This window comes from Dreissena polymorpha, chromosome 5 (assembly GCF_020536995.1).
Source record: "Dreissena polymorpha isolate Duluth1 chromosome 5, UMN_Dpol_1.0, whole genome shotgun sequence".
NCBI lineage: Eukaryota > Metazoa > Mollusca > Bivalvia > Myida > Dreissenidae > Dreissena > Dreissena polymorpha.
The window spans coordinates 114,817,222-114,837,741 of NC_068359.1; the positions used below are offsets into that span (position 1 = coordinate 114,817,222).

Consider the following 20,520-nt stretch of genomic DNA (forward strand, 5'->3'; position numbering starts at 1 on the left):
CGTCTTTGTTGTATAAGATATAACACTGTCAAGTGTAGGAAAGGGCGGACAATCCTCTGTCGTTTTAATACGAAACATAGATTAACATTTTGGCCCAGTTACGATAACGCATTACCGGTAAGTTCCGTCCCCAATTCCCCAAGACTTACGTGGTCAGTGCTGGGTCAGTAAATAGTCAAGGGCGGACGGAATGTATCTATAAACGCCTTATGTTGATATCAAAGTATTGCTTACAAGAAATTTAAATAACAAGAATTTTAGAGAAAGCAATGACTGAAAACCTAACGACTAAGGTCGTTTGTCTTATATTGTGAGACACAACCATTATAGAAGTGAAATCGTTTGATATCACACTTGTAACCAGAGACATATAGATCTACAAACATATGTCCCTGGTGTGACGTACGCGGTCAGTCCGTTTGAAAATCTTTCCTGCAAGCCAGAATAGGGTCCCGTCATTTGTCAGTTTTGCTGCAGCAAAAAAATAACACCGTGTGTCTTCAATTTCGATGACTAAGAAATAACTTCATAATAAGACATGTGAGGACGCATATGGTGTGATCTCACGTTGTAATTTTCATATCTTCGAAGATTATTATGTAGTTAAATATACGTGCACTTCATTACAAGCATTTCATGCGGTCGATATGCGACAAGTAAGTAAAAAAGAACACAGCCGTTGTTTTCAATTTAATCAGTTAAACACGTAAAATTTAGAAGTAGATACATGTATTTCATAGTCATGATATAGATCTACGCCGAATATCTTAAAAAAGATATTTTTTAGATTCAGGATACTTAGAGTACGACACTTTGACATGAAAATGTGAAATATTTTTTTTTGATTTTTGCGTGTCGCGCTAAGTCATTCATATGTTCGCTAAATTAATATGTTGAAATAATGCTAGCGAAGAACCAAAAATATGTTGTTTTTATTTTACAAATCTACTGCGACCGCGCGACATCCGCGCTGCGACTCCACAACGCTCCAGTTTTCCGAACGTTTAGATCAATTTCTTTTAATAACTGTTTAAATTAATCATAAACAAAGACGTTTATTTTATGCTTTCCGGTCGTTAATAGAGAAATATCAGTGAATTAAAACTGATTATTTCACTGTTTCAAACAGTAAAAATTATCAGTGAAAATTATCGATAATGTTCACTGTTTACTGTGAAATGACGTCATTTTTTTACGAAATGACGTCATAATCCCAGCGAAATGCTTAACTTATACTAAACAATGTATATAGAAACGATGAAAAAAGCATAAAATAAAACGAAAATTTGTTGGATTCGGTGGAATATCGATTTTAATTCACTCGTGATCATAAAAATATATATTTTCACTCATGGCTGCGCCACTCGTGAAAATATTATTTTATATGATCACTCGTGAATTAGACTCGATAATCCACCGAATTCAACAAATATCCTCTATATAATACCGTATTTTATAAGTCTTTGATCATAAAGAGTGAAGTTTTCACTAATTATGATCAAGTTCTATCCACGGCCTATCTGACTTTAAAAAAAACACAAACTCAACAGTTGGTATTTTGTGAACTTATTTTTGTTGCCAACTTGATAATATATATTTGTGCACTAATGTTAGCATGTATACATTGAACGCTATCGAAAATTACATGGTCCGATGGTCAGTATAGCGAGGATACCGGTAATGAATTATGCAGGTAACTTGTTGACGCTCTCAAATATTAAGCTAATTTTTATATTGGTAATATTTGTAGCCAAAGAATTTAGCTCATATAAAAAGTATCTCTAAATTTTTGGCGCGTCTTATAAATAAGACTAGGTGATCTATTGCACGTTTTGAGACGCCCCCGATTCGCTCCCGTTGCTACAACGTCATGGGCACTTTCGTTTTCGCGTCCAAAATGGCGACCACAGCAGCCGGAGGAGATAATGTGTTACTTGTAACTGATTCTTACAAGGTTTGTGATGACTTCTAATTGTTTATGAGAATAATTTGAAACAATAAACTATTCTGAAAATATTTAATTCGTAAATTTGCTCGTGAAAACAATTTTTTATCGAAAACGGTCTAACTTATCTGTAAAGTTACATTATTTCGCGATATTTAATATTTAGTTATTTAGTTATAATTTAAGGAAAGACAATTTGATTGAAGCAAAAATAAAACACGTTTGTTTGAAAATAAACAATCAACAACAGACAAACATGTTATAAGTTGATTCATTATGTGTGTGTTGCCTCTCGTATTATTTTGTCAAAAGGCTTTCTGTATCATTTTCAGAAAATTATGCTGACTTTAGAATCTACTTTTTGTTTCAAATTAAATGTTACTCAATAATATGTAAATACTTTATATTATGATATATGCATGAATTAATTATCTTTAAATGTATATTTTAAAAAGAACAGTGATTAAATAGGACCAACTGAAAAACTGGACCAGTCATGACATTAAATTGTTGTTGTTGTTTTGATAATAACTAAATAAGCAAAATCCAGTGTGTTCTTGAATGTAATGTGTCTGATAAATAAATTATACACCATTCACAGCGATGAATTACTGAATAAAAAAACACACCATCTAAACTGTTCTATGTCCATAGATATACAAGCCCACTTGTGTACTAGAACACAAATTACACCCAACACTACTATTATTTTACCCTAGCTAGCTACCTCTTCAAACAATTGCACTTTACAGTAGGTATTTACATTTGCATAATATGATATAAATGCTTTGTTATCAAGATATTAACACTTTTACATTTATCAAGTGAGTATTACACGTTGAACTGTGGTAGCAGTTAAATACATTAAAAACTGTTCATTTTCTTTTTAGCATGCGTTTATATTAAACATATTTCATTAAATTGAAAAATGGAAGATTGAATGTTACCATATAAATCCTTAAGGACAAGAATAAAAAGGTTTTATGTAAAGTCTAACACTAATCTGCTGTGTGATAGACATTAACATCAAGGGAGAAACTTTACTTTCATTTTCACATCAACAATACTATTATTTACCTTTATATGCTGGAAGCTCCTTTAGATGTTTGTCAGCTCTAAGTTCTTTATGATAAATGTTTTTCTTTAAATACATGAATGAACTTCATACATATAAATGTTAAAGTTATAGCTTTCATAAAGATAATATATGTCCTTTATCATATATATTTTTGTAGTAATATGATAATATATATATAATTGATCTGATAAGTCCCTTATAATCAGACAAGACATGCCTTTTTCTGCCTATCTCACGGGTCCGATAGTCGACCCCATTACCAATGCCAATTTTTTTATTTTTTTTAGAAAGAAGTGTCTAATGACTTATGATTATTAGACTCTATATCTCAATTTTATTTTGTAAACAACCTACAAAATATGTAACCATAATTTATATAAATTTTATCCAAAATGACTGGAAAACTCCCTGCCCAAATAATGCTTTTGTCGATGAAAATTATTCCCAATTTGGAAGATTTCGCTTCTCGAAAATTCCCAATTTTGCTAGGTACTTTTTCCCATAATAGACAGAAAAAGGCCTGCCAGATATTCAGACAAGCTTACCTGTGTTATTTTAGCTCACCTGATTGCTCAGGTGAGCTTTTGTGACCGGTCTTTGTCTGTTGTCTGTCCGTCCGTTGTCTGTCCACATTTGTTCGTAAACACTCTAGAGGCCACATTTATTGTCCGATCTTCATGAAACTTGGTCAGAAGCTTTGTCCGAATGAAATCTCGGTCGAGTTTGAAACTGGGTCGTGCCGGGTCAAAAACTAGGTCACTAGGTCAAAAAAAAGAAAAAATTTGTAAACACTGTAGAAGTCACATTTCATGCCCAATCTTCATGTAACTTTGTCAAAATCTTTGTTTTAATGATATGTTGGTTAAGTTCAAAAGTGGTTCCCGTCCGTTGAAAAACATGGACGCCATCGGGCGGGGCAGTTTTCCTTATTTGGCTATAGAGAAACCTTGTAAACACTCTAGAAGTCACAATTTTTGCCTAATCATCATGAAAGTTGGTCAAAACATTGGTTTATTGATATCTCTGACGAGTTCGAAAATGGTCCACATGGGTGAAAAAACATGGTCGCCAGTGGGCGGGGCCTTTTTTCTCTATATGTATATAATGAAAACATGTGAACACTCTAGAAGTCACATTTTTGGTCCAATTTTCATGAAATTTGGTCAGAACTTTTGTTTCCTTGATATGAGAGTTGAGTTTGAAAATGGTTCTGGTCAGTTGAATAACATGGCTGCCAGGGGGGGGGGGGGGGGCAGTTTTCTCATATTTATATAGTAAAAAAAGCTTGTGAACACTCTAGAAGTCACATTTTTTGCCCAATCATCATGAAACTTGGTGAAAAGATTGTTTTTATATATATATCACATAAATTATGCCATAATTATTGCCTTTAGATTGTCCAAATTTTCATTGTATCATACAAAATCCTTGTAAACACTCTAGAGGTCACAATTTTGTTTCAGATTTTATGAATCTTGGTCATAATATTTATTTGTGTAAGCAAAGTTTGATGTTTGGTAAGGGGGTCAACTCAAAATATGGGTCACCAGGTCAAACCAATTAATTATTCACTGAAACATGAATTTGCAAGTTTTCTTTCGTAAACCATAATTATGTATGCTTTGTTTACATAAATATTTTTTAAGTTAAATCACTTTTGTTTCAGGATCAATTATGTTTTTTGTCACAAACATTACTGTGTGACAGGAAAATCAGCCATGCCAATGGCTAATTTCAAGGGAGCATTACTAACTTATAAATTGTGTCTTGCACATCTACACTTCCATTGCTTGACACCTGAGAAATTTGGAAGTAATTTTCTCCACAAACACATTTGTTTATAGCTCCTGCCATTATGGGAGCTAGGTTATAAAAAGGGCAGAGAGCTCTTTTGTCAAAAGAACAAATTTTGTAGGGGACCTTAATGCGTATGAAGATATTAAGCTGTATAAGTCTGTATAACTTTACACAGGGCTTGGCCAGTGTTTACATCATGGCCATAAAGTAACAATTTGTAAAATACTATTATGCAATTCTTCATACTAAATATAAAATCAGTGAACCTTATAGTTAAAAGTGTGTTATTTGACAAATGAATTTTTAAATAATCATAAAGTCTTAGAATGTTTAAGTTGAAAAAGGGGCATAACTTAAGTTTTTTTTTAGAACGATGATAACATGGCTCAATGATAAAAACAAATATTTTCTCTTCGAATTTTCTTTTATTAATAGTTTTTCACTTTCAGAATTTAGCTTCAATTTGTATTTTTATATTTAGACAAATAGTTGTTATAAACTGTCATTAAAATTATGTACATATCAAATAAAAGTAACCTTAAGAAATAGTTTGTGTATAAAATACATTTGACAATTGTGTATTCCCTTTACTGTTTTATTACCAGATAATTTGAAACAGTGAGGTAAATGTACCTTGTAATCAACTGTTAAACACATGCTTTTCGTTTCTTTGCTCAAGCATACTTTGTTTTCTTTTTAGCAGAAGCCAAGTTCTCTTAGAAAGAAATCATTTCATTTAAGTTGATAGTTTCTGATCTGAGAGATTGTCAAAAGGTCGCCGTGTCGTAGTGGCCAGGATGTCACGGGTTCAAACCCCACTGTGGGAGCGGTCTTTAGATCTCCCCAGAGACACCTGCAAGTACTGGTTCTAGTCCAGACACCTGCAAGTACTGGTTCTAGTCCAGACACCTGCAAGTACTGGTTCTAGTCCAGACACCTGCAAGTACTGGTTCTAGTCCCAGGAAACAGACTCAAGAGTGTTTCAAATAAGCCTTAGGCTTTTTATGCAATCATGCTTAAATAAAGAGGACTAGTCTAAGAGATTGTTATAAATGGTATAAGAAAGTTTACTGTTTAACAATTATTAGAATAAGAAAAACATAAGACTTTTTAGCATTAATGATGCTAATGATGCCTTGATTATTAAAAAAAACAACTAAACAAACATTGTCTGAAGTCCATTCTGCTGCTCTAACATTAGCAGTGAGACAGTATAGTGTAATGTATAAGTTAGTCTATGTTTTATCGCCAAAGTAAAAAATGCCGTTTATTATTATTTTTTTCAAAACAGAAAATGTATAATTACCGTAAATCCGCGAATATAATACGCCCTCATGTATAATACGCACCCTCTAGTTTGGTCAAAATTTATTGTGAAAAATTGAAAATCTGAGTAAAATACGCAGTAAAAAAATCAGTGTCCCAAATCGGCCATTTCCGAAAAACTGTGTCAATTTATTTTTGGGTTGTGAAAATAGCAAATCACTTTGGTGTTATCAACCATCTGTTTAACAGTAACACCCCGGTATATTGATCGCCATGTGTTATCGTGCTGTTGTCATGACAGTTGCATAATAAATATCTCTGACTATTGTTTATATTACCGTTGATTGTTACTTATAACACACTGGCCACCTGCTGACACCCTGGTCAAGCAGTCATAATTGCAAAAGAAAGAAACATAGACGCTGTTGTTGTTTTTTAACATTTAATTCCATTTGACAATATTCAGGATGATAATAATTATAATAATAATAAAATAATAAGTGGACAAAGTGGTTACTTCCGTTTTAATAGTAGTCTAGATGAAGTGTACTTTCAGAAGTGTAACAAACTCAATACTTGAATTAAACTTTAAATACAATTAAACCGCTCGTGTTCTTCTCTTATCCCTTTAATTAAAATACGCCACTGTCATTACGGATAGTTTGGGAGTAAAAATCAAATTAATTAATATTAGCGTCAACAAACTAATTATTTAATTACCACTCTTTACTTCAGATATGGTAAATATTCTGTAGAAAGATAAAAAGTGGTCACTTTAAAAATATTTATTTACAAGTATTGTCACGTTGTTTTTTTTCATTTGCTAATCTCTTTATACAACTAAGCGTCCGATCACTATTTTGTAAGCAGACGACGATATTACCTGTGTATTCAATGTATACAGTGTCTGGGCATGAATGACCCAATATTATCCGATAGCTCCACATGTTCTCAAATTTCATTTGACAACTTCATTTCATGTGTAAGCGAGCTCAATGTTGATTAGCCATCTTCCATGTGCACTTCAATAACAATAAGGTCAAGCGATGTCTCATAATTGGGTACAGACCGGGTTTCGTTTACTGTTCGAATTGCGAACACTTTCATTGAAACAAAGAGACAAATATAGAAAACCAGTCCGATATAAATGGCGGATGTTATCAACGAAATTTTACTAGATTTTCGCATTTCGCAAATAAGATTTTTATTGAGCCAAATTCTCAATATGTTTGCAAATGGCTCAAATGGCGAACGACATTGGAGCCTTGTTGCCCCCCTTTGATGTCATGGTGCAGTTCAAAATGTCTGCCACGCAGCGAATAACAACGATTAAGTTGACAATTTTCTCAGGAAAAATTTTGATCTGATTTCAACTCGTATATAATACGCACCCCCTACTTGAAGAAAAATTCGGCAGGTAAAAAAGTGCGTATTATATTCGTGGAATTACGGAAGCAGTATGTCAGCATAGTGTTCTCTAGTAGCTAGTAAATGTTTTATCTCCAAATTTACAAGTGCTGTTTATTTGTTATTTTGTCAATTGTGAATATTACAGGTAACACATCATTTGCAATATCCTCCAAACACAACAAATGTGTACTCCTACTTCGAAAGTCGAGGGGGCAAGTTTCCGTCCACAGTGTTCTTTGGATTGCAATACATTTTAAAGCGATGGCTTTGTGGTAAAGTGGTTACCAAGGAGAAGATAGAAGAAGCCCGGGAACTGTATGAACTGCATTTTGGGCATGATCATTTCAACACAGAGGGATGGAATTACATTTTGGAGGTATGAAATGTACATGTACATTGTTAATAAATGTGGTCATGTCAAAGTGGTCATCCTAATTAGCAGTTTGACTCAGCAAGTCTAAAATAATTGTTTTATTCTGTAAATTAGTTTAAGGTGGGTTCCCACTTCCGATCCGATCAACTCGATCATCCTGATCACCGAAATTTCCCGACCAAACCCGACCACGCTCGACTAAACAGGGTATACACGACTTCTTCTCGACCTCTTGTCGATAACACACGACCCCCACACAACTCATTCACGACGTCCACTCAACCATCTTTCCGATTTCCGCTCGATCATCTTGACCTATACACGAGCCCTATACGATCTCAGCTCGACCAAGTGGACATCAGCTCAATCGTGATGGTCATACTACAGTCGTACAAAGCGATCTTAAATAACTCGGGTAGAGGTCGAGTGGATCGGGTACAGAGCTCGTGTATGGTCGAATAGCAAAAAGGGAAGTGATCGAGTACGGTCGAGTAGCCGTCGGGTAGCAGTCTAGTAAATCTGTACATCAAATCGAATAGAGGTCGAGTGGATCGTGTTGCGATCTAAAATAACTCGGGTAGAGGTCGAGCGGATCGGGTACAGATCGTGTAAAAGATGTCAATCTGATCGCCACATGATTGCTTCACGATCAACTCGATCTTCTACTCGACTTATACACGACCACTTCCCGAGCGCTTCTCGATCCTTTTCCTACTCGACCGCTTCTCGATATTTTTTGACATGTCAAAAAATATCAGGGTAGGAAGCCCGACGAATGCCGACCTACCCAACCACCCCCGACCGCTCATGCAGACTGAACCAGACCAATACCTGACCGCTTGGTCGGGCTTGATCGAGTTGATCTGATTGGCAGTGGGAACCCAGCTTTAGGCAAAGAAAATGTTATTTTAATCCAGCCTTTATGAAACAGAGATTCTGAGCATGCCAAGTTAAAAGTTAACAAATGCACCAAGCTATACTTAATAATGAAGAATAACCTTAGAACCAAGAAAAATATGTCCAGCATTTAAATATTTACATACTACATGTACAACTAGTGATTATGTCATTCACAAAGCGTTAAGCATGAACACTGAAGTTGAAAGAGGTGTATTTGCAATGTTTTATATTATGTCAATATTGCAATTTTAAGACTGATCTTTATTTTTTGTCGTATGTCTAAGAATTGTTTGGTTTAAACGCTATTTATTTAGACTTTAGTTCATTGAAAGTACATATAAGCAATACAATACAAACATACATATTATATTTGAGCAATATGCTAGGCAGGTAGAATTGCAGTATTGCTTTACATAAAGGCTGTAAAATACAATTGGACAGAATTGAGAAGGAAGCTCGAGGCTTATACTATGTCTCTCTTCTGTACTAAGAATTGTTTGGTGAATACATACTTGGGGCTTGCTGGCTTGTGCTTATTTTGAGGAATGTTGAGGAATATTGAGAGTTTTTTAGGAGACAGACACGATTTTTTTATCTGCAGATGCATCAAATAAATTATGTATTCTGTTTGATATAGATCTTTAAATGATTGTATGCAGAATTATTCTTTCGTGCTTCTTTAGTAATTGCGAGTAATAACAATTCATCACTCAACACTGTCAAACATACTTAATTTTTTTAGCATCTCTTCATGTTCTTACAGGGTAGTTAATTTATGTATTTAAGACAAGGTAACTAGTTAAAAACCTCATTGGATAGCACAATATCATAATAGATTTTTTATAACAATGATAAATCATATACATTGTATTATCAAATCACAATAACTTCCTGAATTAGGTCGATAAGTTGCCCACATATTGATTAGCAAGATTAGCTTATCTGAATTTGACTATAAAAAAAACAAGGGCGCAGTTTAAAGGTCTTTTGCTGTTGATAACATTCTTAGATCATGACTAATTGTTTAGAACATATAGACATATTGAATAATGCTATGTGATGTGTTATGTTTGTTATCCCCACGTTTTTCGGAGAAAAAGTGGGGATATTGTATTGATGTGCGTCTGTCCGTCCGTCCTGGCCACCTGCTCCTCCTACACTATTAGCACTAGAACCTTGAAACTTACATACATGGTAGCTATGAGCATATGTGCGACGGTGACAGTGACAGAATTTTGATCAGACCCCTGGGTCAAAAGTTATGGGGGTTGGGGCGGGGCCAGGTCAGAGATTTTCACTCATTTTTTTATGTTATTTTAGATGAACTTCTTCATTTCTGCACCGATTTACTTCAAATTGATACTGAGCCTCTCTTATGACACTAAGGTCAATCTCAACTATGCATGGCCCCATTACCAACCCTGGGGCGTCCCGGCCACATAGGCCACGCCCACCCAAAATTGCCTTTTACTATAATTTCTTCATTTCCACACCAATTCACTTCAAATTGAGACTGAACCTCTCATATGACAATACGGTCAATTTCCGCTATGCATGGCCCCATTACCAACCCCAGGGCACCCCGCAAACATAGGCCATGCCCACCCAAAATTGCCTTTTACTATAATTTCTTCATTTCTACACCGATTCACTTCAAATTGATACTGAACCTCTCTTATGACAATACGGTCAATCTCAGCTATGCATGACGCCTTTACCAACCCTGGGGCGCCAGGCCCACTTAGGCCACGCCCACCCAAAATTGCCTTTTACTATAATTTCTTCATTTCTACACCGATTCACTTCAAATTGATACTGAACCTCTTTTATGACAATGCGGTCACTCTCAACTATGCATGGCGCCATTACCAACCCTGGAGCGCCCCTCCACATAGTCAACGCCCACCCAAAATTGCCTTTTACAATAATTTCTTCATTTCTACACCGATTTACTTCAAATTGATACTGAACATCTCTAATGACAATACAGTCAATCTCAACTATGTAAGGCCCCATTACCAACCCTAGGGCGCCCAGCCCATAATAGGCCACACCCACCCAAAATTGTCTTTTACTATAATTTCTTTATTTCTACACCGATTCACTTCTAATTGATACTGAACTTCTCTTATGACAATACGGTCAATCTCAACTATGTATGGCCCCATCACCAACCCTGGGGTGCCCCGCCCATAATAGGCCACACCAACATAGGCCACGCCCACCCAAAATCGCCTTTTACTATAATTTCTTTATTTTCTACACCGATTTACTTCAAATTGATACTGAACTTCTCTTATGAAAATAAGGTCAATCTCAACTATGTATGGCCCCTTTACCAACCCTGGGGCGCCCCGCCCATAATAGGCCACATCCACCCAAAATTGTCTTTTACTATAATTTCTTCATTTCTACACCGATTCACTTCTAATTGATACTGAACTTCTCTTATGACAATACGGTTAATCTCAACTATGCATGGACCCATTACCATCCATGGGGCGCCCCTGGGTCAAACATGCGGTGTGGGCCTCTGCCGCGCCATTTCTAGTTTCATAATGGTTTTCAAGTGTTCTGTGAAACACTTTGAATGCAGTCATTGTAATACCTCAAACAGGATAAGAACTTTGATTTTCATTGTAAATTGGTTTTTCAAGTATTTGTTGGACTTATTCTTTTTATGATAGTCGCCGCTTCGTCTGTCTGTGCGTGTGTCAGTCCGTCGGTGCACAATTTTTGTTCGGGCTATTTCTCAGCAATTAATGACCGGAATTCAATTAAACTTTATGGGAAGCTTCACTACCAAGAGGAGATGTGCATATTATCAGCCGGTTCTGGTCGGATGATTTTTCACAGAGTTTTGGCCCTTTGAATTTTCGATATACTGTACATATAGTGCAATTCTTGTCCGGGGCTATTTCTCCCCAACTCCTGACTGGAATTCAATGGAGCTTTATGGGAAGCTTAACTACCTTGAGGAGATGTGCATGTTATTTGTGGGTTCTGGTTAGATGATTTATTTAGAGAGTTATGAAATGGCCTTTTGAAATTTTTAAGTTGCTAAACCATCCATCGTATTATTTTGTCCAAAGTTATGCCCCTCAAGACGTTTATTTTTATCTGAATATATAGTGCAATATTGTGACAAAAAAAACCTTTGGGGAGCAACACCCGTCTCCGAAGGTTTCTTGTTTAATTCCATTTGAAGGGTTTAGAAACACATAAATATATATAGATTATTTTGAACATACTTTGTCTAGTTTTATAGTTTGTACAAATGTTTATCTTATAATCTTGATAGGGTCTCTAGTACTTGGCTAGTCATTTTGGCTTGAATTATAATACAGCTTGCCTTAATGCAAAACTATCACACATAATGTTAATTTTACAGGTAGTAACATGAATTATTGTTTATAATTAAGTCATTGTACCAAAGTTGTTTTGCTTTAATAAGTAGGAAAAAATGTACACAACGTTTATCTACAGTACTAAACAGATATTAGGTTTATTGTTATTCCCCCCCTTCGAAGAAGAGGGGGCATATTGTTTTGCACATGTCGGTCCATCCGTCGATTGGTCAGTCCGTCCACCAAATGGTTTCCGGATGATAACTCAAGAATGCTTAGGCCTAGGATCATCAAACTTCATAGGTACATTGATCATGACTGGCAGATGACCCCTATTGATTTTCAGGTCACTAAGTCAACGGTCAAGGTCACGTTTGGGTGGCATATGTCCCTGACCGCAGAACACTTGTAACATAAGTTGAATTGGTTTATATGATATTGGCCCAGTATTATGAACATGAAATGAGAATGTCTGTCATCTTACGAACAATCTCAAATCTCAGCTATAAAAATATGCATATATATATTCCTCCCCAATGTCTGGGTTGAGTCAGATCGACTCAAAACTTTAAAAAAGCTTTTATGAACACCAGATTGAGCATTATGGTCAAACTCAAAGTTGAGTCAGACAATTGACTCAAGTATGTTGTGATACCAGGTCAATATATTGCAGAGCTAGTTGATCATTGACTGCATGGTAGCTAGAACCAAATGTATCATTTATTGTAGAAATATTGTACATATGTTTCCTAGCTTAAGCTAAAAATATTGTAAGCTGATGTTTTTCTGGCTAATTAATATAAATATTTACAGAGAATTTGTACTGGGCGGCTTTACAGTAGAATATTGCACATGGAATGTTTTCTAGATTTATAGCAGAAATATTCTTCTGAGAATGTTTTCTAGCATAAGTAAGAAGTATTTTGATATTATTTGCTTGCTTGGGTAGGAAATTTTGGGCATTGTACACAATGTGTTCTTGAAAACATTTTCAGTATTTTGGGGGTATTAATCCAGAAAATATTATTTGACAATTTTCTTATCTTTCTATAAAAACATTGAAAACTTGTTGAATGTTAAGCTTAGACCATCAATGTAAAAAGAAATTTAATCATTCAATATCCGAGCTCCTCCAATAATGAAACTGGTTTTCTTAAGTACATTTGTATAAACCTATTGAAGACTAGTCCCCCCACATAATCTTTTTACTTAAAATAAATAAAAACTTTTCTATGGACTAATCTTTACACATATCTGTTTATAACAGATTCAATATCTCTAACAAGTAATGGTATTAATAGCCTGCATTTCTAAACATAGCTTCATATTCAATCTGGCCATAAATAGCCGATCCAATATCCAATATAATTAATCAAAGTCTTATAGATTTCTTTTACAGCATTTGTTATTGATTGATGATAAATTATGAGATTTAAATGGGAGCACCTTGTATGAAAGGTTAACTACTGTATTGCATGTATGTTTCAATTGTTGCACAAATCTTATATTGCTTAAGAGCTTAATATCGACCCTGCCGTTTCCTAATACATTGACACTTTTACTGAAGAAACTGTCCCAGGTAGATTTTCAAGCATTGTCAGGCCAAGATAATGGGAAAGTGGACATCCTACACTGACCGATGCCCACATGCAATCTTCAATTATAGGAAATGTTTCTTTTGAACTATATTGCTTCTTATTGATTGCTTATTGATTCCATACAGTGCTGTGAAAGACTGTTGAAATATCCATTGCTAGTTGTTGTAAAGTGTGAATTTGAATGTCATTTGTATAAATCAATCCTTCTGTCAAGAACGCCTGCAATGACTGCAGCATGTATGTTATATTCTCAATACTGTTTGGATTTGTCTTATTATGTTTAGGTTAATCCCCATCAGACCATCTGTCCATAATTCTTTACCACTTAGATACATATTTTGATGCATTTGTAGTCCTTCAGAAAGTTAAATTTTATTTAAGACCTTTCTTACTAGATTTACATTTTAAAGGCTTCATTTCCAAACCTCATTCTAGATTCCATTTTTAAAGGGTTCATTTTCAACCCTTAGATACTGATGAGCAGCAAACAGCATAAAACCTGAACAGACTGCAAGTTACTCGCAGGCTGTTTTGGTTTTATGCTGGTTGCACAAAGCCATTGTCACTGTGCTTCTGAGGGGGAAAGAGTTAAGCTACTTTGATTAAACTTACATGTATGTAGATCCTGTTTTAACTCTGAAAACATTTACCTGCTTTTGGGACTGCTGTTTTGTCTGGGATAAAAATTGTGCCAAATAAAATAAACCTGATTTTTAATACTAAATGACACATGTATTTTCTACTAGTTTCAATGCAAAATTTACTTCTTTTTCTCTTCGCTATTTCCAAAGCGTCTGGTAATATCTTATTCACTACTGGCCTGGACTGCATTTAACTGGTTACTCAAGCACTTGCCTCACAAGCCTGGGGTCACATGTGGGACTCCCTTTCTACAACTGTCCTACTTACTTGTTTGTTTATGAGGCAATACACGGATGCAGTAGACCAGATTCCTATGCAGGGTGTCAAAAGACATTTGTTATAAGGTCTACATAGGAATGGGCTTTCTTTAGAGGCATTTGGGTGCACTTTCCACAACTAACTGAGGTGAATTACATGTGATGGTTATCCTGCTTTACTTAGTCCCAATAAAACTGTATAAATACACATAAGTGGTATATATGAAAAAAATACAGGTAAACTTTGTGAGCCAGAGTTTTTTTCAACCATACTCGCCAGTGTTTTGGTGTTGTTATTTTCCATGTACACATGCCGTTCTACTGGCTTTTTATGTCCCCCACTATAATAGTGAGGCACATATTGTTTTTGCGTTTGTTGGTTGGTTTGTTGGTTGGTTGGTTTGGGCCAACTTTAACATTTGCAATAACTTTTGCAATATTGAAGATAGCAACTTGATATTTGGCATGCATTTGTATCTCATGGAGCTGCACATTTTGAGTGGTGAAAGGTCAAGGTCATCCTTCAAGGTCAAAGGTCAAATATATGGGTCAAAATCGCTCATTTAATGTACACTTTTGCAGTATTTCAATATTCAAGATAGCAACTTGATATTTGGCATGCATGTGTATCTTATGGAGCTGCACATTTTGAGTGGTGAAGGGTCAAGGTCAAGGTAATCCTTCAAGGTCAGATATCAAATATATGTGGCCAAAATCGCTCATTTTATGAGTACTTTTGCAATATTGAAGATAGCAACTTGATATTTGGCATGCATGTGTATCTCATGGAGCTGCACATTTTGAGTGGTGAAAGGTCAAAGTCATGGTCATCCTTCAAGGTAAGAGGTCAAATATATGTGGCCCAAATCGCTAATTTTATGAATACTTTTGAAATATTGAAGATAGCAACTTGATATTTGGCATGCATGTGTATCTCATGGAGCTGCACATTTGTAGTGGTGAAAGGTCAAGGTCAAGGTCATCCTTCAAGGTCAAATATATGGGTCAAAATTGCTCATGTAATGTCACTTCTGCAATATTGAAGCTAGCAATTTTATATTTGAAATGCATGTGTATCTCATGGAGCTGCACATTTTGAGTGGTGAAGGGTCAAGGTCATCCTACAAGGTCAAACGTCATATAGGGGGACATTGTGTTTCACAAACACATCTTGTTGGTCTGACATACTTTCAATGAGCATTTTGGAGACTGTGTCATTGAAATACATACATGTAGAGTGTTGTACAAAATAAAAAATTAACATTTCTCGACATTTTCATTCATGAACTAAGAAAAGGTCATGATGCCAGACAATGGAAATGTATGTTTCATCATCTATCTGCATTGATAATAAGGCTTCATACCCTGGAAAAATCATGTACTCACATATATGTTTGAAACTAGCTCTTGTTAATTAAATCCTCCAATCAATGATTCAGCGTACAAGATCTGTACTGTACATGCAATGGATTGCATGCCAGATCAAAGTGAATGCGTATTTTATATGCAGGCTATTAAATGCACTCACAGAGGGAATTTTCATGATAATAAAGATTGGGTTGCAAAAAATTTGTAATTGATTTCTTCTTACAGCTATGTGTAAGGACAGCTGGACTTGAATAAAACACACTTTAAATAAAATTGAATGAATTATTCCCAGTGGCTTTGTCCATGTTCATACAACACACTGTACTGAAATGACTTACCAGTATGGGTATTAGGTCATTTACCTTTCACCCTTTGGAGTACACTCAAAGGTGTTTATTGAACTTGTTTGTATTTGGATAGTTATTAAATTTAGCATTTTGGTCTTCCTTTTGTATTAAAATTAACGTAGTTTGGTCAATATTGGTATCATGAAAACTCATCAAACGAAATAAGGGTACTACTGATTAAGACTTTATATGGGGAACTCAAGTACATAAAACTGTATGCAACGTCAAGCTTAGTTATTGATAACATATCAATGAACTGCATTTGTAAACAGTCAAAAGTTAACCAACTAATGATTAACAGGTCAAGAATGTGTTTCATGCTAACTACAATATTGTGCTAAAGTGTAAGTCCAAACAAATTATCAGAATACTGCCCCTTATCACTGGTGAAAAATTCTACTCATGGTTTCTACATGCAGTTTATCTTTTGGCTAGAGTGGTCAGTAGTATGCAGTTTAGGTCTAAGAAACAAGTAGATATTTGTTGTCCATTAATTACTCCAGTCATGGATAAAGAGAATAGCAGGTTACTGCCTGATCTTTTTGTAATATATCAGGCAAGGCTTAAAATAATTATAAGCCTCGCCGTTATTTTATTCATGCCGTGCCTGATATACATGTATTACAAAAGGATCAGGCAGTAGTCTGTTTTTCTGTTTATAATACCTCTACGTCCCCGATTTTAAAGAAATAATGACAAAAATCTTTAAAAAGCTGCATTTTTAGCTGGAAAGAATATGATTTTTGTCGTTTGACGTGTTAAGGATGACGTCATTGGCACTAATTCTTAATATTTGTAAAACGTGTATTTTGGTGTTTGTGTAGAATTTTGTGCTAAAAATACATTACATCTTGATATCAAATGGTTTGTTTTGTTGTATCTGATTCGATTTTACTAAAAATGATTATACTTTATAGTTGATTCCGAGTAATACGACCTACCTCCTGTCATCAACTGATATAAGAAGTTCTTGTTTAACTGATAAACAAAAATATCATCCACATTATATCAGGCAGATATCAATGCAGCTGTATGATAAATATATTTTTTGTGATAAATGGAGGCACATGGCTGTATAATCCGATCAATTTACTGCAAACGCTTAGACATACAACCAACAATGGTTGTTATATATTGTTATAGAAGCGTGAAGAAGTGTCAATGACCCCATCATAAATAAGTTTGCTGGCTGTCATGTGCCTTCATAGTGTACAGACACTGGTAAAACTGAAACCTTTCCCACTCAGAAGCAATGTAAAGATTGCTACGTGCAAACAGCATAAAACCAGAAAAGCCTGAGAGTGACTCACAGTCTGTTTAGGTTATATGCTGTTCGCTGCTCATCAGTATCTAAGGGTTAAAAATGAACCCTTTAAAAATTGAATCTAGTATGAAAGGTATTTAATTAAATTAAACTTTCTGAGGGACTACAAATGTGTGAAAATAAGTATCTACATGTAAGTGGTAATGGGTTAAGATAAAATTTGTGGATAAAGATCATTTCACACTGTAGAGAATGAAGGCTATGTGAGTGGTAATTAGCAACAATTCTTATTGTGTTTTACACACCATGTCAGGTCATTCTGTTTAAAAGTGTTGTCTTCCTAGAAATTGCTGCAAGATTTTTAAACTGTTATAAGTTCTGTTCAATCCTGGAATAAATGTATAGACAATTTACAAACAAACACCACAACCAACTGTTTTAACTGCACTATACCATACCTGGTATACATAATTTTATCTGATATTTGCCAGTTGAACAGGGCTTTAGTAAGCAATTATTTCTGACAGTGTAATATGCTGCTCATTTTCAGAAGCACGATGGGCACCTCCCATTACGAATCAAGGCTGTCCCTGAGGGAAGTGTGGTCCCATACAAGAATGTGCTCTTCACAGTGGAAAACACAGACCCCAAATGCCATTGGCTCACAAACTATTTTGAGGTAAATGCTGGCCACAATTTGTAATGCCATTGGCTCACAAACTATTTCAGGTAAATGCTGGCCACAATTTTACAACTTGAAATGTCACTGGCTTACAAACTATTTTGTTGTAAATGCTGGCGACAATTTGACAACTTGTAATGTCATGGGCTCACAAACTATTTTCAGGTAAATGGTGGCCACAATTTGACTATTTGTAATGCGATTGGCTCACAAACTATTTTATAAGTTAAAGAAGACAAATGTTTTACAAATGTGCAATTCCACTGGCTTACACAATATTTTCAGGTAAAATCAGTTAGGATGCTTGCAACACTGAATTGTCACTATCTTAAATTATTTAGCGGTTTGTTTTATGTTTTTAGTCTGTCTGTCTGTCTAAAGATAGCAACTTTGGCATGCATGTTTATCTCATGGAGCTGCACATTTTGAGTGGTGAAAGGTCAGGGTCATCCTTCAAGGTCAAAGGTCAAATATATGGCTTCAAAGCGGCTCAATAGGGGGCATTGTGTTTCTGACAAACACATCTCTTGTTTTTTTTGTCACTTTCAACATGATTTCAGTCAAGTAAGCCTTGAGTTAGCCTAGTTACACTTGTCTGGGGCAAGCTGGTTAACCAGTGCACATACAACAGCCCTACTTGATTTAGAGGCAGGAGAAGAATGGGCATAGAAATAAATTAATGACCAAAGCCCACACATGTTGAGTGGCCGTGATCTGTGGATTTGTAGGATCAATTAGGTTTTTGTCACAAAAATGACTGTGTGACAGGAATATAAGGCATGCCCATGTCTAATTTCAAGGTAGCATTACTTAATTATGAACTGATCACTGTGCATTAAAATTGTGTCTTGCACATCTACACTTCCATTGCTTGACAACTAAGAAATTTGGAAGATCAAATTTAAGAATACTGCATTAACATTACTTTTTGAACCATCATAATAACTGGATTTATTTTGCAACAACTGCCTAAAAGCATTTGTCAATACATTTAAATCTCAGCCTTCAATAGAGTCAATGGACATTCAAGTGGGCTGGGTTTCAATTGCTGTGTTTGGGAGCTTTAATACTTGCAGATAGCTGGAAAATACATGTAACCAGGGTAGCATATTGAAGTTAGAGTGATTTCTTGACCCGATAAAGCTCTATATAAGGCAGATATAAACACTCTGGTAGCTGCAGCTTTGTTAACATAACAAGGCTAGGGTCAATAGCTAATACTTTTTCAAGTTTGTACCATCTAATTACTTTGATATTGTAGACTGAACATGTATCTAGTTATTTAATTCTTGTTTGAAAATGAAAGATAAAATCACCATTTTTTAGTGCATGCATGTGCTGTTTTCTGGGACAATTGTAACTTTTGTTATGAATTCTTTGTTTATTGAATTTCATTAAACTGTGTCCGAGTACAAAATGTAGCCAAAAAAAGAGCCTCTTGCAAAATCTTAGGGTTTTAACTGTTTCACAGGGCAAATATACCATTCTTCAGACTACCGGGTATGTTAGTACAAATGTGGTACCTAATGAGCATCCAACTCACCCTATCAGGAGATAATTGCAAAAAACATATGTCATCTTTCAGACTTTGTTGGTACAAGTGTGGTATCCAATGACTGTAGCAACCAACTCGCGCTATCAGAAGGAGATCATTGCAAAGTACATGGACAAGACCGCCGACACGTTTGACAAGCTTCCCTTCATGCTCCATGACTTCGGCTTCCGAGGATCTTCCTCTGTGGAGGTGAGCACACAACTTTTATTAACCTTTACCTGCTCAGATGTAAAGTGTAAATGGCTTTACCAGTATGAAACCAGAACAGCCTGTGTGTAACTGGCAGGCTGTCAAGATTTAATGCTAATTGTTGCAGACCAGTGTCTTAGGGATGGAAATGGAGCCTTTAAAACTTGAGTGTAATAAGAGGTCTTGAATTGAATTTGACTTTCAAGGGGGCTACAAAAGCGTCCAAATGCATATCTGTAAGGTTTCATAAGACATTAATAGCAAAAATCTTCTCCTCTGAAATTGCAAGGCCAAGTTTTGTTACATTGTATAGTGATATTTACTAAGATTTTGTAATACAGCCGAAAGGAGTTAAACTGGCTACATCCTAGGGTCACTTGATTATATCGCCTTAAATAGAAAAAATAAAATTTGTCAAAATCATATTGCTCAGAGTTTTTATGTTGGATAAAAACACAATCCCTAGTGGTCTTATTCAAAGACATTCATATAATACCCATTG

The 20,520-nt window shown here is 35.4% G+C and overlaps 1 protein-coding gene across 3 annotated transcripts in view; it reads left to right on the top strand.

Annotated features, from left to right (window-relative positions):
- The first annotated feature begins 1,825 nt into the window (after positions 1-1,825).
- Positions 1,826-20,520, top strand: part of LOC127832683 (nicotinamide phosphoribosyltransferase-like) — a 128,398-nt gene continuing 109,703 nt past the window's right edge. For all 3 annotated transcript variants that reach the window (XR_008027060.1, XR_008027059.1, XM_052358316.1), the window contains exons 1-4: positions 1,826-1,954; positions 7,642-7,872; positions 18,143-18,271; positions 19,860-20,018. Coding sequence is in view for 1 of the 3 variants with exons in the window: in XM_052358316.1 (XP_052214276.1) it covers positions 1,871-1,954; positions 7,642-7,872; positions 18,143-18,271; positions 19,860-20,018 (603 nt within the window). In the remaining 2 variants the exon portion in view is untranslated. The remainder of the gene's footprint in view (positions 1,955-7,641; positions 7,873-18,142; positions 18,272-19,859; positions 20,019-20,520) is intronic.